General features: G+C 31.0%; 1 protein-coding gene across 4 annotated transcripts in view; it reads right to left on the bottom strand.

Annotated features, from left to right (window-relative positions):
* Positions 1-19,126, bottom strand: part of LOC132752786 (uncharacterized) — a 55,090-nt gene that overhangs the window by 8,859 nt on the left and 27,105 nt on the right. For 3 of the 4 annotated variants that reach the window (XM_060743170.1, XM_060743167.1, XM_060743169.1), the window contains exons 3-7: positions 13,679-13,696; positions 9,118-9,239; positions 4,672-4,763; positions 4,404-4,475; positions 4,058-4,247 (exon numbers count right to left, since the gene is read on the bottom strand). In XM_060743170.1, the coding sequence (XP_060599153.1) occupies positions 4,058-4,247; positions 4,404-4,475; positions 4,672-4,763; positions 9,118-9,239; positions 13,679-13,696 (494 nt within the window). The remainder of the gene's footprint in view (positions 1-4,057; positions 4,248-4,403; positions 4,476-4,671; positions 4,764-9,117; positions 9,240-13,678; positions 13,697-19,126) is intronic. The other variant, XM_060743168.1, reaches the window with a different exon arrangement.

Raw genomic sequence — 19,126 nt, 5'->3', positions numbered from 1 at the left:
TGGGTAATAGATGGTAGGAAATAAGAGACAGATTTGAGAGAAAGAAAAAGAAAGACAACAGGAATGGTCACTAAAATACTATGGAGTTGATGGAACGAGTTTACAATATACTTTTGAGAAGATATTATGCATCTAAATCTCTATTTCATATTAGTCGAAAAAATAACTTTCTATTACATTTCAAAACGTTTTGTTCTGTGTAAATATGAGTGTATATGAAGGACTATTGCTTCATTTAAATCGTCAGCAATTGAATTATCACCATAGAGTAAAACGTTAAGTGTGACAGTTGTTATTTCACTTAAATTATTAAGGAGGACATTTCGTTCATCTTGGTACCTTGGACACGAGAAGAAATAATGAGATGTGTTTTCTATGTCACCACATTCACATAGGGGACTTTCTATTATGTTTTTTGAAAACAAATGTTCTTTGAGAGAACTACAATGTGTTCTAAGTCGTGTGTGTATAATCTGGTATTTTCTCTCACCTACATAATAATGAGAAGGCACACTTTGAACATCTTCATTAAGTCTTCTTTTGAAAATTGAAATGGATGGTGAATTTCTGTAATTAACAGGAAGATTGTTCCAGTCTTTAATTGATGATGGCAAAAATGAATGAGAATAAAGTTGTGTGTGACAAAATATATTTCTAGTGTTGTCTGCATTTCGTAAATTATAATCTGAAGATTCTCCTACTGTATCGGGAACTAATGAAGAGAGGTAATGAGGAGAAAGATTATTGAACATTTTATAAAGAAGAATTTGTTTGTGTTTGTAGCGTCTTACTTTAAGGGATTGGATGCAAGTATCTTCATATAAAGATTAGAGATAGAAACAAGTTTTGTTGTACCGGCTATTATTCTGCAGGCTTCAAGTTGTATTTTTTCAAGTTCAAATTCATCTTGTTGAGTTATGTTGTCCCAAACAACATCCGAGTATTCCAGAAGGGGCCGAATGAAAGAGAGATATATAGTTTCAAGTGACTTACGATCAAGAATGAATTTCAAAGATCTCATTATATAAATTCTTTGCCAGGCTTTTTTGGTAATATTTTGTATGTGAGAATGCCAATTTCCATCATTAGAAAATGTTACTCCAAGATGTTTGTGTGAGGTCACTTCATTTATTTGCACTCCATTCATTGTCAATGGGGGATGAATTGGTTTGTTTACTTTACGAGAGATAATGACTGATTCCGTTTTACTTGGATTGAAGTCTACAAGCCAACCATTTGCCCATTCTGTAATTTTTTTCAGATCAGAATTAAGAGTCACCGCAGCATGAAGTGGATTATCAACAATGATATATAAACTTGTATCGTCTGCAAAGAGTCTGATATATGAGTTAATGTCAAGAACAATGTCATTTATATAGATTAAAAAGAGAAGAGGGCCTAGAATGGACCTTTGAGGAACTCCGGCTGAAATAAAAACGGTTTGAGAGGAACCGCCTGGAAGAACCACCTTTTGTTTTCTATCACTGAGATAGTCACTAAACCAGTTTAAAAGCCCACCATTTATTCCAGCAGACTGAAGCTTGAAAATGAGACCTTTATGCCAGACACGATCAAAGGCTTTTGAAATATCGCAAAAGACAGCTCTCACTTCTTTTCCATCATCAAGGGCTTTGCAAAATGTATTATATATAGAAACAAGTTGATTTGTTGTTGAGTCATTGGGAACAAACCCAGATTGTAATGAAGTTATTGTGTTATTAGCAACAAAGAAATTGAATATATGCTTATGTATAATTTTTTCTAAAGATTTGCTGATCGTGCTAAGAAGTGATATAGGTCTGTAATTAGAAACAATTGAGGGGTCACCTTTCTTGTAGACTGCACATACATTGGCAAGCTTCCATTGTGAAGGGACTTTACAAGCTGTTAATGATTTTCTGAAAAGATGACAGAGAGGTACAGAGAGTTCTTCTGACAATTCCTTTAGTATCCTGTTGTTGATATTATCAGGTCCTGATGCTTTACCAACATTGAGAGTTTTAAGAGTATCACGTACCTCATCATAAGTTATATTTATTGTGTCAAGTTTATTAATATTTTGATGTACATGAAAGTTTGGTAAAGACTTATTTTTATCATCAAGTGAGGATTGTGATTGGAAAAATTGGTTAAGTAAATTTGCTTTTTCAGTGTCAGAAGTCAATATGGTGCCATTATCATTCAAAATCTTAATTTTACTATTTACTGTTGGTTTAATGAATTGTTTGAGAATTTTCCAGTAATCTGTTGTTTTTAAATTTTCTCCTTTTATTTTTTCTGATAATTGTTTAGTATAATCTGTTTTTGCATTTCTAAGTAGGTGAGTTGTTTTGTTTCTTAATGTTTTGTATTTGTTCCAGTGTTCAATATTATTTGATTTTTTAGCTCTGTCATATGCCCTTTTTCTTTTCCGTATATATTTTCTTATTTCATTATGCATCCAAGGAGGGTCTGTTTGTCTTATAGTAACTATTTTGTTTGGAATGTGTTTTTTTGATAATGTAATCAAGGTTTCAGTAATATTACTAGCATAAGTATCGATATCGTCACTTTCAAGGGATTCCCAGTTATATGAAGCCGCTTCACGTCGCATATTATTAAAGTTGCATTGATCATATTTCCAGATAAGACGTTTAAATGATTTAGCATGTGACTTTTGACAGTTAAGTAAGCAATATACTGGACAATGATATCTTAATTGTTGTTCAAGAAATGGATCACCTACACCCGAAGCATGGACACTACACGAAGAAGAGAGAAATTGTAGAATTTGAAATCAGTCGTGTTGAAAGGTTTTCTTGACAAGCTTATATTCATACAACACTAACATTACAATTCTTCGGAAACTCACAGTACAACAGTTAAAAAAATGTCATATCTTCTTTCTTCATTGGCAATACAAATGTGAACACGTTTTATAACAATGTAGAATTTATATATCTATACTAGAGAAACATGTGGTGTTTTTATGAAATAATAATTGTGACATATTCATTCAGATTTTATGTTATATTTAGTGCTTAATATGCCAAAAGCTGAAGATTTACTGCATGAGTAATGCACGTCCATTCTTTGTGTTTTGTCTCCAAGATTAGACATGCGACTGTCTAAAGTTGCGTTTTGTTAATTACAATAACGAAACCGCACGTGACATGGTTCTAAACTGAATATCTATATGTTTCAAAAAGGCACCATGTCTTAATTCATTAAATTAGTGATAAAAATTGTAAAGATGAACAATTTAAGATTACATTTTCATTTATAAATAATACAAATAAAAGAGCTTCAATCCAATACCAAACAAAAGAAGGTTTTCATTTTTTTGATACGATAATAAGTATTAGAATAAAACCGCTGTTTTCATTAGTCGTGATCTAAGCCATATATCATTATAATTATACTACATAATAGAGACCTATGTACACTTTTAGTAGGAGTATTATATTAAAATGAATGAAAAATAAATAATAAAAATTGAATATTACATAAAATTGAATCTAACAACATTTAACTTATATAGAGTTTACAAGCGGTATGAAACAAGGTGTACATATTGTTCAACATTTTTCTCTATTTCCAGAATTAACACTAATCTTTAGTATACATTGACCAAATTGCGTAATTTCCGGAAATAATTTGGTAATGAACAATCCTGCTCATCTGTATTTTTAACATATAAAACTGATATAATAAACATCATCTATAAAGTATTATTAAAATAAACACGAATTTCATGAAATCAGATTTCCTACTTAATCCGTTTATATTGTAATATTTTTACTATATGATAGAAGTAAAATGTTATTTAAACAAAACTAATTCAATTTTGTTTTTGAAATCTTTGTCTCTGGAAAAGATCGAGTAATAATAGTGTGAATTTGAAAGACTAAATGCTAGATTTGTGTCGATGTGTACCTGTCCCTCAATAGTTCATGATTATCATTTTAAAGAGACATAGACATGCCAATATTTTCATTGCCAACCGTACATGTAACCTTATTTAGAACAAATATTTAGAATTAAACAACATGCATCACATTACTGTAGAATTGTTTACCTAAATGAATTATGGCTTCCAACCACTCTATCAACTGGTTGGCGTTTATGATTTCTGTGTCCTCTTCCCCTTCTAGATCCACCGCCGTTATTTGGTCGGGATTCTTGTCTGGATTCTTTCCTATTGCCTCCCGATATTGTTGTAGGAACTGGCCTTGGCTGTGCAAGACTTGCTTTTGATGATGTCGAGCCTGAAAATACAACATTGATTTGAATAGATATTTTTAGACGAACTAATGGGTATACCGTCATATAAAGAACTTATATTTTCAAGACAATTGCGAGAGCAAGTATTATCGCATATTTTATTAGGTACATGTACATTCCAAAAGAGTATTAGAACATACCAGATATTGACTCAATCGCCGCACTTGGTTTTCCTACAGGAAGTGTTCGAACACCAGGTGTTGAAAATCGTGCTGAAAAGAATAAACGTTATTTTACCGGCATAGCATCTAAAAGAATATACCGCTCGCATTTTGAATATGGAACTAGGGAGTGAAAACAAGTTAAACACGTAATAAATATTTAAAGAGTTTAACATTGACCTTTCTTATATGTGATAGAAATAAGGGATATACTTGTATTAGTTTTAAGATAATTAAGTATATTTACCTGAACATAAATTATCTACACACTTCGTTCCCTGAGGGCAAGCAGCACAGCGTTTGTCTGGTATAAAAACTTCAGACCCCAAAATGTTTACCCTGCAATGTTTATCAATTACATGTGTATGTAATTTCCGTGAAAAATACTCAAAACTTCGTTAAAGGGACTTATTATGCAAATAATGTGATATTTACTTATTGGGGAAAAAATTCGTTCTGATTTTAGATCTCTTATGGGAAAAGTATTAACGGTATTTTTTTTTAGATCATTTCATCATCGTTTCAAAACACTTCTTGTGTTAAGACAACCAAACACTTGCTCATTAATTTGTACATCATTACAAAGCTAGACATGTAAACGACTGAATAATATAAATGACGACAATTACAAAGAATCATTACATTTTCAGTTAACCTAAAATATTATTTTCATTCTTCTAATATATGTGTCAATATTTAACCTCTACAATTTGTTCAAATATACCTATATAACATTGATAAAACACGTTTGCGGCAATTTTACAAAAGCAAGCATCTGATTATCTCCGGCCTTTGTATTGTTTATTTCTCAAAATTTCATTGTTTACGCACATGATTATTTTTAATTTCTTTGATTACCAAACTGATTTGCCAACCAACGCATACTCTAGCTATTTACGTCACCGAACGATATATCGCACGTACACGTATGTTTTAATTAAAGAATAACATAATTCATGAACTGCTGACGTCATGCAATAAATGATTAAAATCATATGATATTGTATATGATGATATGATCTATATATTTTGAAGTTGATTTATAAAATCTAATACTTTTTAATAAGAATTTAAATATCTTTTAAAAAGAACATGTAGAACATGTACATGTATGGAATGTTACAAGAAATAGTGGCAAAACTAAAATGCAAAATAAACCAATATCAAATGTGTACTGTATAAAGAAACGAACACTCGTCAGGTGGTACTTGTACATAAGCATACTACACACAATTTAGAGAATAAACTTAAAATTGCCACAAAAACATTCATCATAATAAACAGAATAAAAAGTACCAGCCAAGAACGATTTGTTTAAAAAAAAGAAACAGTTTAAATTATTTGTCTTATAACAAATTCTCATATAGTTTTTATCTCTCCTTTTGAATATAAGCTACCAAATTCCTGCATAACGTATCAGGAAATGGGTGAAATATATGACTTTAAATAAACACACATGTCATAGTGTCACCTTAATCCTTCAAGTATGTAATTTACATAAAATAATATTTGTATGCATATTTTCTTTATTTTCCATTCATTTTTCGGTTGACAAGCGTCGGTATATTTGATTACTTTTAAAAGAGAAGATGGCAAAAAAAAACACGTTTATTTTTTAACATGTTAATAGTTGTAGGATTTTTGATACGTTACTAAACAGTTGCATAATAATATCTAATGATATGTAATACTCTACATCAAACACGTTTGTACAAATCTAATTTCTGATTAAATGATATAAAATAATTTTTTTTCTAAATTAAAAACTAGCCGGTATTTTTTTGAAATTTTCTAGCACAGTTAAATTTTATCCTTTATAACTTTTAGTATATCATTATATCACGCTGAAATATGATGGTAGCTGTAGATAACAAGTAAATTATGCATCAAGTTGAATATGTCATAAATCGTTTTGCTGTGCATTAAAGTAAGGATATCTCTCGGATCTGAAATACAAGTCTATCTTGAACAATCAGGACAGTTTCTGTCTAAATGATATTTTATATACTGTCTTACAAATGCTCAAGTGAAAACGACGTGTCATCGTTGAATTAGACACGGATGTGTGTTAAAACGTCTTTTTAAATATTTTATCAGATTGAGACGTTACATTATAATAAATTTCTAGAGAAATATTTTGTGGGATTCTATTATTAGTACTTGCTATCCATTTTTTTGGATGTAATATTTCCTCGCTTACTAAGCTATTTAAACAAATCAGATATTTTATGTTAGAATATTATAGCATTAATGATACTAACATATTGACGTATACTGACGTTACTTTCGGTAATAGAACGTCAATAATGGACGGTTCAGTTTAAAAAGAGAATTCTATGTATCTATATCAAGGTTCTTGAAGTTATATTATAGTTGAATCAATGTCGGACCAATGTCTAGCTACAAGAAACTAATTTGTTCAGAATATTGTTTGTTTTAAATAAAAAAGTAAAAAAACACCATATACATTGGTTTTAAAAGAGACACTTTAAAGTGTTTCATTTGTAGTTTGTTTTATATATTCATAAATTTGTAGATTTTTTTTGATCAACTGAAATATATCAAAGATATATAAGCAAATCGCAAGACCAAGGCAACGCTGTACATAGCCAACAATGAGCTTTAAAAAAATCTTTAACAAATGTCCTCGAACGAGCATACGTAACGTTATATAAAATTTATAACAAGGCTTCCTTTTTTTCTGCCAGGGTTCTTTGTAAATATCGATTTTCACTTTGATTAAAAATGCAATCATAATTTTATGAACAACATGAATAAAAATGATGATCACGGTATATCATTGCAATTCAAGGCTAATATTTATTTTCAAATTATTTCTATCTATGTCATTGAAATTCTCATGTAAACTGTGCAATTATATTTGTTCAGTTAAAGTAACTTTCAACATACAGTAAGTCGAAAATGCTTAGCATGAGGAAGTACCTTCTTAGATCAAAGAAGCCAACGAATAAATGTACATGGAATAAGAAATCCTATTTTAAGTATCTTGTGCCATTTAAATCTCGAATACACAGTTCAAACTACATGTATTTGTCTTAGCTAGCAAGTAGAATAACCTTTACATCAATCTACGATTCTATTCATTAAATTTGATTGCATGAAATTAGATTGCGACAAATCCAAAGTTTTTGTCGATCCAGAAATAATTTTGTAAATTAAATTGTTTATGTTTGACAAAATGTTATAGTAAATAGAAACACCTGAAAGCAATATTCGTTTTATTATCAGTATTTATGTCTTTTTTATCAAAAGTATTTACGGTATTACATAAAAAATATCAATTGAACTCGACCTACCGGCGAAGATTTTTTGCTTAATTTTATTTAAAAAGCAATTCGTAAATCAATTCATCTGATGGTGTAAAGCTTTTACTTGATAAATGCCCGTGTAATAATTTATTACCTGGGTGTTATTTTTTTGTAAAAAATATAAAATGTAACACTAAACTAACAAATCAAGATGCAGTTTGTAGGCTTCAAAGAGGTTCTCCAATTTGTTTAACATTAATGTGTGGGCTTTAATCAATTTGATCACGTTTTTATTACATTTGAATCATTTTATTGCCTATTTTCATTCTTCATTTGCATATATTTTGTATTTCAATTTGTTAATAGTTGCTGTAATTTACTAGATTTTTGTGATATGAGCGGAACCAAATAGTTAAAAATATGTCTTATGTGACAATTTCACATATATAATCTTTCACATCTTCAAGTTTGTATACTAGACGCTAAGTTATATTGATACTATATAACACAAATAAATAAAAATATCAAATAATAAAGTAAGTTTTGGCAGCACCCAAATAGAAAACGGAAAACAATTTGGTAAAATATTCATTTGCATAAATCTAACTGAAAAGCAATAAAATCAAATCATCGGAAGCTTTTAAATGCATGAACTGGTAAATATTCCAATAACATAACAATCTTTTTTATTAAAATACGAAAGTATAAATATGACTTTTATTACCTAAAATAATGTTGCAATTACATTATTCCTAATACAAACTCATACTTGATGTTATTATCAAAACATTTGAAAGTTAACAATGTTGCTAAAAACTTATGCAATGTTTTCTTTATTCAAATAGTAAGAACATGTATATATCGGCTATGGCATAAAATCATAAATTAAATATTCTTTATCACACACCCGTGCCGATTTTGCGACTCCGTAAATATGGTATTGCACGGCCGTGCATATATTTTGACTTGACGTCATTAGCGTTACACAAACATAGTGTAAAGACGCGCTAAATGTTAGCGTTATACTATAGGCGCGTCAATGAAAAATGACTTTTATTTCACTTTAAATGGTCTTTATTTTGGGTATGTGATAAATAGAATATTAAATTCTTGTAAGTTCAGTACTGAATTTATTGCACTCGTTGAATAAAATAATATTATGCTCGCCAGAGGCTCGCATAATATAATTTCATTCAACTCGTGCAATAAATTCAGTATTGAACTTACACTCATTCAATATCCTCTATATATTGAAACCAAGTGTAACAGAACATTACACCGTATATAAATATAACGTATTTTAGATCTGTTCATTCAATTAATTGCATTGATAATAACATATCAAATAATCATACATATTATTTACTTCCGGTCAAAATATAATATATATTCGGTTGTAAACAACCTTTGCAGAAGAACCTTACCATGGTGAATAGAAGCATACGAACAATTTGGCGTGACGTTGAACTGCTCTTGGAGAAGTAAGCTCTAGTTTTGGACATTTTACAATAGCACAGCCTACTTCTTGGACATCTGCTGCTATAAGCTGAAATCATCGATACGTTAATAAAATATCAAGACTTGAACCAAAGGAACATATAAATGTACACAACAAAAACAAATATGGAAGAATTTAGTGTATGCATATTTCAGAAACAGCTTTATATATGCATAATAATGAAAATGCTATAAAGTTACATTGAAAATGATAGGATATTTGTGTTTTATTTCTCAAAGTTTGTATGTAAATGATCATTTAAGATATTTATGCAGTCCTTTTTATAGGAATTTGTCCTTTACTATTATGATAAATTGAGCTTTTTTTGAAATAATGATTTATATATTAGAGCAAAGGATAATATAACTTTAAAGAGGATATAAGGGTTAATGTCCATATGTGATGTGGTTAGAACTAATTAACTGTAAAAGAAAGTATTCCACAAGTCAGAATTTTATCTTCACTTTTATGTAGTCAATCTTAATTACTCTGCAACAATATTAATATTTGATGGCATATTATTTCGTGAAAAGAAACAAATGTCGTGTCACGGTGTGCGAGCGTTTCAGAATATTCGGTGTAAAAACGTGAATTCTAACACGACCAGCATTTTTCCCTATTGAACATAGAAGAACCGAAAGTGTGTGTTATTATGCAATAAAATCACATGTTGACGTTCTAAATTTAGACATGTGACGTAATCATTATACACGTGACGTAACCACTAAAAATGTTACGCGCTGAAAATAAGTACGGACACAACTCAGGCGCAATTTAGCTAATTATCAGGAACGGCAGCATTTATTTGTTGATGTCGTGTTAGAAGCGAAATAATATATCCAAATTGGTGATTTTATCGCTTGATAACATCACTGTTTGTCGTTCGGATGCGCATCATTATATCACTCGGGCTACGCCCTCGTGATATAATTCCTCACATCCGAACTCCAAACAGTGATTTTATTGAGCGATAAAATCACAGTTTGGGATATATTATTTAAGAAATAATATATCCCAAACAGTGATTTTATCGCTCAATAACATCACTGTTTGGAGTTCGGATGCGAAGAATTATATCACGAGGGCGTTATCAAGCGATAAAATCATTGATTTGGATATATTATTTCGATTCTAACACGACATCAACAAATAAATGTTGCCGTACTTTATAGTTAAGCAAAATTGCGCCTGATTTGTTTTCGTACTTATTTTCAGCGCGTCTGAATTTTAGTGGTTACGTCACGTGTATAATGATTACGTCACATGTCTATATATAGAACGTCAAACTGTGCATCTGTTGCATAATAACACACACTTTCTGTTCTTCTATGTTCAAAAGGGAAAAATGTGGGTCGTGTTAGAATTCTTAATTTAGTAGAACAAAAAGTAAGTGAAGAAACAGCGTTAAGAATGTGTAATAGAATCTATCTGAAGTAAACGTTTGCTTAAATATGACACTAAGGACACATTAATAGCATCGCCTTATGTAATTAAACGTCTACATGTACTAGTGGTGTATTACCAAAATATCTAGCGTTCAAAGAAAATACTTCTTTTACATATACAAGTTGTATATACATGTTTTACAGCTAAGACGGTATGAATATCTATTTAACTATTGCTAATTATAAGGTTAAAGGCAAAGGAAAGTATATACATGTACTAGAAACAACAAATCGCTGCATTTGAAAAGGAGTGAATTAGGAATTCAAAATAAAGTTGTATGGACATAAAATCGAAAAGATATCTGACTTCTTTAAACCTATGAGATTTTTTTTGTCGTGTTGATATTAAAATAAATAATATTTTGAAACATTGATATTCATTCGTTATTATGTCATTAAAAACACTTGAAATATTACCATTATTGTATCAAATATTTTAATTAATTTCAAATAAGTGTACATTTTGTATAAAAATTTAAACAACAATCTCTTTTCAGACAGTATTGTCCCAAATTACATTTTCAAGTGCAAATTGAAGTAAAAGGAAAAGACAATATCTGATAAATGTACTGCGATTTATGACATATCATGTATGAAATTAGCTTCATAAATGTAATTAGAGCAACATATGGCGTAAAAATGTGCTTAAAATGTGGTAAAATATGATAATTAAGTTGACAATATTCATCAATGACAGAGCAATATCTGCGTTAGGTTATAAATATCGTAAAGAATCTGCAACCACGTTTTCTGTCACACTTATTACATCTTAATGTAAACACTCCATTACAATTTATAAAGATGATGTTACGATATGTCAGAGGGTTTTACAGTATGTCAGATGGTTTTACAGTATGTCAGATGGTTTTACAGTATGTCAGAGGGTTTTACAGTATGCCAGATGGTTTTACAGTGTGTCAGAGGGTTTTACAGTATGCCAGAGGGTTTTACAGTGTTTCAGAGGGTTTTACAGTATGTCAGAGGATTTTACAGTATGTCAGATGGTTTTACAGTATGTCAAAGGGTTTTACAGTATGTCAGAGGGTTTTACAGTATGTCAGAGGGTTTTACAGTATGTCAGATGGTTTTACAGTATGTCAGAAGGTTTTACAGTATGTCAGAGGGTATTACAGTATGTCAGAGGGTTAAGCAGTATGTCAGAGGGTTAAGCAGTATGTCAGAGGGTTTTACAGTATGTCAGAGGGTTTTACAGTATGTCAGAGGGTTTTACAGTATGTCAGAGGATTTTACAGTATGTCAGATGGTTTAACAGTATGTCAGAGGGTTTTACAGTATGTCAGAGGGTTTTACAGTGTGTCAGAGGGTTTTACAGTATGTCAGAGGGTTTTACAGTGTGTCAAAGGGTTTTACAGTATGTCAGAGGGTTTGACAGTGTGTCAGAGGGTTTTACAGTATGTCAGATGGTTTTACAGTATGTCAGATGGTTTTACAGTATGTCAGAGGGTTTTACAGTATGCAAGAGGGTTTTACAGTGTTTTAGAGGGTTTGACAGTGTGTCAGAGGGTTTTACAGTATGTCAGAGGGTTTTACAGTATGTCAGATGGTTTTACAGTATGTCAGAGGGTTTTTACAGTATGTCAGAGAGTTTTACAGTATGTCAGAGGGTTTTACAGTGTGTCAAAGGGTTTTACAGTATGTCAGAGGGTATTACAGTATGTCAGATGGTTTTACAGTATGTCAGAGGGTTTTACTGTATGTTAGAGGATTTAACAGTGTATCAGAGGGTTTCACTGTGTACCAGGGGGTTTTGCAGTATGCCAGAGGGTTTTACAGTGTTTCAGAGGGTTTTACAGTATGTCAGAGGGTTTTTACAGTATGTCAGAGGGTTTTACAGTATGTCAGAGGGTTTTACAGTGTTTCAGAGGGTTTTACAGTATGCCAGAGGGTTTTACAGTATGTCAGATGGTTTTACAGTATGTCAGAGGGTTTTACAGTATGTCAGAGGGTATTACAGTGTGTCAGATGGTTTCACAGTATGTCAGAGGGTTTTACAGTATGTCAGAGGGTATTACAGTATGTCAGAGGGTTTTACAGTGTGTCAGATGGTTTTACAGTATGTCAGAGGGTATAACAGTGTGTCAGAGGGTTTTACAGTATGTCAGATAGTTTTACAGTATGTCAGATGGTTTTACAGTATGTCAGAGGGTTTTACAGTATGTTAGAGGATTTAACAGTGTATCAGAAGGTTTCACTGTGTGCCAGGGGTTTTTACAGTATGTCAGAGGGTTTCACTGTGTGCCAGGGGGTTTTGCAGTATGTCAGAGGGTATTACAGTGTGTCAGAGGGTTTTACAGTATGTCAGATGGTTTTACAGTATGTCAGAGGGTTTTACAGTGTTTCAGAGGGTTTTACAGTGTGTCAGAGGGTTAAGCAGTATGTTAAAGGGTTTTACAGTATGTCAGAGGGTTTTACAGTATGTCAGAGGGTATTACAGTATGTCAGAGGGTTAAGCAGAATGTCAGAGGGTATTACAGTATGTTAGAGGGTTTTACAGTATGTCAGAGGGTTTTACAGTATGTCAGAGGGTTTTACAGTATGTCAGAGGGTATTACAGTATGTCAGAGGGTTTTACAGTATGTCAGAGGGTATTACAGTATGTCAGAGGTTTAAGCAGTATGTCAGAGGGTATTACAGTATGTCAGAGGGTTTTACAGTATGTCAGAGGGTTAAGCAGTATGTCAGATGGTTTTACAGTATGTCAGAGGGTATTACAGTATGTCAGAGGGTTTTACAGTATGTCAGAGGGTATTACAGTATGTCAGAGGGTTAAGCAGTACGTCAGAGGGTATTACAGTATGTCAGAGGATATTACAGTATGTCAGAGGGTTTTACAGTATGTCAGAGGGTATTACAGTATGTCAGAGGGTATTACAGTATGTCAGAGGGTTTTACAGTATGTCAGAGGGTATTACAGTATGTCAGAGGGTTAAGCAGTATGTTAGAGGGTTTTACAGTATGTCAGAGGGTATTACATAAGGAGTTTGTTCTATATAATATATACTAGTGAATACCAATACCTACCTGTCGTCTAAAGCCATCCTGTTGTATCAAATATATTAATTCAAACAAATGATAAGCAAATTAAAATCACCTATAAAGCAGAGTGGAAAATTGTTAAAGTTATGATTGTTTTTGTTTAAATGCAGACTTTCTCTTAACGATATATTAATGAAAAAAGTTATTCCTGTAAATCCTTTATATGGTGCAATTACTCCAAGTAATTCGTAATTCATGACATGCTGCTTTTCTAAAATCCTTTTCAAAAATCTTATTTTAAGGATATTTTTTCATGACAGAGGCTATATTGCCATGAATGAGGCTATAATTCACAAATGATGCTATGTTGCCAAGAATGAGGCTACATTTCCACGAGGGAGGCATTATTGTTAATGAATAATGCTTCATTGCCTTGAATGGTACTATAATTTCTATGAAGGAAGGTTTATTTTCAGTCCTTTCATTATCGCTCAATTCATTGTGCAGTTTATTTTGAACGTTGATTCAGCAAAATAATGCTATCATAAAAAACATTATATCTCTTTGAAGAATGTAATTACAAACATCATATCACTTAAACATGAATAAACACGGATCTAACAGTATTCAAAAAGATGGCTTGTATCACTACGACATATTATTAAAAATGCATCGTTATTTTTTCTCTTTTTCACAATTAATTTAAAATTTCTTTTGTTGTGCAACATCAGTTAACAACCTAATGTCTTCAAATCTAGTGTGATATCCTACCATCAATTGAAATTTAGTCCTCATTCTAATCAAATTTCGCTTTTGACGAGTAGCGTCTTCGCCATATAATAGATACATTACAATGTAATAAAAGTCTCTCTGATTTAATTAAGATATCATATAAAATAGATATCATTTGAAACATCGAGGCTTATGTTTTGTCGTGCTTGAATTATTTGTGGACCGAATTTCTATCTCGCAAGCTAAATTCTTCCTTTAAATTCCGGGGGAATTCGGTGAAATATTATTTCATTTAAAGTGAATTGGTCTGTTATAATATAAATAATTATGTATATGGTATTAAGTATCATACATTACAAAAGTAACAAAAAAAATATATATAGATTTTGATGGTAAGTATGAGATATATATTGTTCCGATATTACAAGATTATATATAGAAGATAATAAATTGTTCTATATAAAACATTGTCGTTCATCACATAAACGTTCATAGTAAATCACTATAATCTCTTTCCATATTTCATTTCAAGAAATAGCTTATAAAATATACAAATGATACATTGCTGTTCTTTTTATCAGTATTTAAAATACTTATTGATAATTAATAGTGATTCAATTATAGACCAATCCACTTTAATAAAGTTTTGAATTGTAAACACATGGGTTTTTTTACTAGAATTAAAACTTCATGAGACATAAAATATATGAGGTAATTTTATTTCTTAAAAAGATTAAAGAAAACAGACAATCCTTGTGGTAGACGGTTACCACGGTTACCGTTCTGATTAATTTTAAACCTTTTCTAGAAATAAATGATAATATGCAAAATGTTGTAAAGCGACGGTCGGTGCCTACTCGTATTATGTAACACAAAAAGAAATATTATCATTTTCATTTGTATCACACCTGAATTTGTTTACTTTACTTGGTGATGCGAAGGAAGGTAATATGAGGCGACTTTAAACAGCGGTTGATGTCGGATTGGATTATTGCCTCAGCGTAAACAACAAGGGTGTCATAACGACATGTTAAACTGAACGATCTATTTTCAAACGGAAAACGAACAGAGGCATCAAAATTTATTTTTTATTTAAAAAAAAATGCATCTTCGTTTGATTTTTTTCTTCCTTTTAAAATGGTTCGCCGTTTGTTTGAAAACGCCTTTGAATATAGTTTGAGTCGAGTTAAATTTATGAGAAAATACATTTTCTAGCGGCTAAACTGTTTATTGGTGACTTAAGGTACGATAAAAGAACGTAACGTTATCGCACGAAAAATTGCAATACGATACGATAAGCTGGAGGTGGACATGTAGTTATGTTGACCAGAGATCGTGGGGCACATGATCGTATTTTAAGCTAAAATAAACTAACACAAAACAAAATTTATAATTTAAAACAAATCTTCCTTTGTAGATCTTTAAATATCGGAATGCTCAATATGTACATAGTACTTTTGGTACATGGACATTGGATTAAACCATTGTGCGATACTGTGCTGTACTGTTGTAAACTGCGATACATAGTCTTGTCACGATGATTTCCTTACGATATTTCTATCTCTTATACTGATTCAAAAAACATTTCCGTGTATTACAATTAACATTTATAAATCATCTTTTGATTAAACAAACATGATTTGATAATATTATGATTTTAGTAGTTTTATGCCCGATGCGATATAATGCGAAACACTTCGATACGAATATGATAAATTTTTACACGAAAATAATTTGTGACACAATATGTAACTTCACATTACATTATATCAATTAATGATGCCGGTTGCTTTTCAATCAAATTTAAGTACATATATCTTATTGAAAATATGGGCAAAATGACTTCATCTACATCTCAGTGTATTCAAATCTAACAGACAAAACGCTTTAAGTAGCTAAATCTGTTTTACACCCGTGCGAAAATCTCAAGTAGTAGAGATAGTGTCAGTTGTCTACTGGGCATGTTATGTTATCTCGATACATTAAAAAACCAACATTTGTGAATGATATAATGTCTAAGTGGTGAAAACTAAATCAAATAATATATATCCGCATTTGAAAAGCTTGTCTTAACAATAAAGAGAGAATAAATCGCATGCTGAAAGTGCTCTGTCATGGGAGATTTATAAGGCAAGCTATATGCACATAATAAGATTTTCAGTGAATATTTCACATTCCACTTACGTCCATGAATTTGTAATGACGTTAATTTCTCGACAAATCATATTTAATGTCCAACATTTTATATGTAATTTTAGTTTTATATAAACAATAAATTTTGAAATAGTATAGGGCGTATCAGATTATAAATAGTAATTCATTATAATGATAGGCAGACACGATCATTATCATAACACTGGTAAGATAATACTTATATAGCACCTTTTTATTGTTATAATATGATTGATAGATTGTTTATGGTAGATTAAGAAAAAAAGTGTTGGGATTTTGTTATGCCCCTGTTTTAACTGTTACCCTACAGAGTTCGAGTTTTCGACAGTTCATGGGGTATTTGGAATATCAGCATCATAATGATTAATTAAAAAAAAAGCAAAAAACAGATGTGCCCAGTTGACATTGGGCCTGCGGGAACTGTACTGCATTGTACTTTTGTGGTAAAAAATAACCATTTACTTTTCGTTCATAACTGTCCGGCCTAATATTTTGTTACAAAAATACTGGAAAAATAAAGCTTTTTGAACGACATACTATTTGATTTGTTATAATTTCTGTCTAACAAGTTGCATAAACTCTTAGAATTAATTTATGGTCATACCTCAGAAATATTCATTTATTTAAATTACAATTATAAAATCCTCAAGTCTATACTAAACAGCAATTCGAACTAAACCCACTTCATTACAAACCGAAATTCGAGCTGGTCCATTGGTGAAGGCATTTCTGTTCATCATTTAAGTGATATGTACCGAACAATTAATATGATATTATGTGAACAATTTAATTCACTGATTCACATGACACCTAACAAATTGGCCATGTGTACAAAACTGACTGGTAAGAAGTACGTTACGTCTTGAGGCGTGAACGTAGCCTCTGCGTCTTTTGTTAATTGACAAAGCGAAAGTGACAGTTAACAACGGAAGAAATTATTTCTTGCATATTCCCTTGCATAATGCTGCACAGTTGTGACAGACAAGCAATGCCGGGACATTGCATTAAAGTAACATGATCATCACCTTACCTTTAACCATTCGTTCAAATGTAGGTCAAACAAACAGATGCATTGATTTACATAGTTACGTAGAACGTCCATTTGATTGAACATAATGATTAATACTGATTCTGATTAATGATTTAATTTTTATATTAAAAATATTGATACATGTATATAGTAAATATACGGCAAGAAATTCGTCTTTGATAGCATAACTTAAAGCCTACAGTAAGGAAATAAACATATTTCATTTTTGTTAAGAGAAACTGAACTTTTTCCAGTTAAATTTGTATAATGCTTTAATCGTATAACAATATATTGAATTATTCCAATCATGCAACCACATTTGTTCTGTATTGTCAGTCGAAAAGCAGGGTATGTCTTGAGTGGAACATTCCCACAGGCTCACAAAGGGTTGAAAGCGTATTCCGCAAACTTATTATATTAAAGATTTTAAGTCCTAGATCCTGAATAAAATAATTAAGTGTTTCTTGAATTTTGATATGATATATTTTACACCACATGATTTTGAATTATATTTACATACTTGAAAGACATTAGTTGTAATCATACTCAGATATACTCACATACAAATAAGTCTATCCCATCATTATGTCAAATATTATTACGATTTTATTGTGTATCATTAGTTTTTATTGCTCTTAAATTAAGGGTTGATATAAAAGGTAATACATTATCAAATATCAAATATGCAAATTACGTGTCAATCAACAAAAACTAATAAATATTTTCCATTAGATAGTAAGCAATTGCATTAAAATGACTGCAAGCTCTTTCATTTGGTAGAATAAGAAATGTCATAAAGACCTAAAGATTTTATCTACTTTATGAAAGGGCATATTTTCAGAAATATGACTATATCGCATAAATTATAAACTCAGTTTTAATTAGTCCAAAGTGTTCTGACCTAAAAACACTTTTTTTCACACTCAAAATTTAACAATTTTAATGAGTTATGTTCGTCTCCACCCCTTCTCCTTCCAAACTCACGTATCGTCAATTAATCAAATGTAAGGAAAATAATAAAGAGTACTGTTTAATGATATTATGAAAATAAAATTTTAATTAATATATTATTTGATTCAAGCTGGGTCTGATATTGTACTATATAAATACTTTCGTTACATAAAATATGCAAAGCAGCAAGAAGGTAATTTTTGTAAGAATTCATTAAGATGATGTTTTGAAAGGGAGATAGTATTTTCATCATTAATCAGTGTCAGGGGACCTTGTATACACCTGTTTTTGACTTTCTTCATGATAAATGACGGACACTAGAACAACGTATTCAACACTTACTTGTAAACAGTCAAACCACAATATAAACTAAACAGTGCTGTTTTCCTTTCCTTTAAATTTGCAACAATAGGGGTGTAAGGACCACACCTTGCGAACGCCAGTTTCTATGTTTAGAGTATATCAGTTTTCAAACAAAAATACAAGAAAGTTATTATGTCATCTTGATTTCTGATGATTTATGAGTCTTGTTTATTTAGTAGTCGAGTTGGGCGGTAAATATAAATATAGAATACACATACAATAGGAATTAAATATTCATCGTATAG

Source organism: Ruditapes philippinarum, unplaced genomic scaffold (genome assembly GCF_026571515.1).
Source record: "Ruditapes philippinarum isolate M1 unplaced genomic scaffold, ASM2657151v2 ctg280_1_1_1_1, whole genome shotgun sequence".
NCBI lineage: Eukaryota > Metazoa > Mollusca > Bivalvia > Venerida > Veneridae > Ruditapes > Ruditapes philippinarum.
Note: the sequence above shows the minus strand (reverse complement) of the source record. Positions and strands in the feature narration are given on the sequence as shown.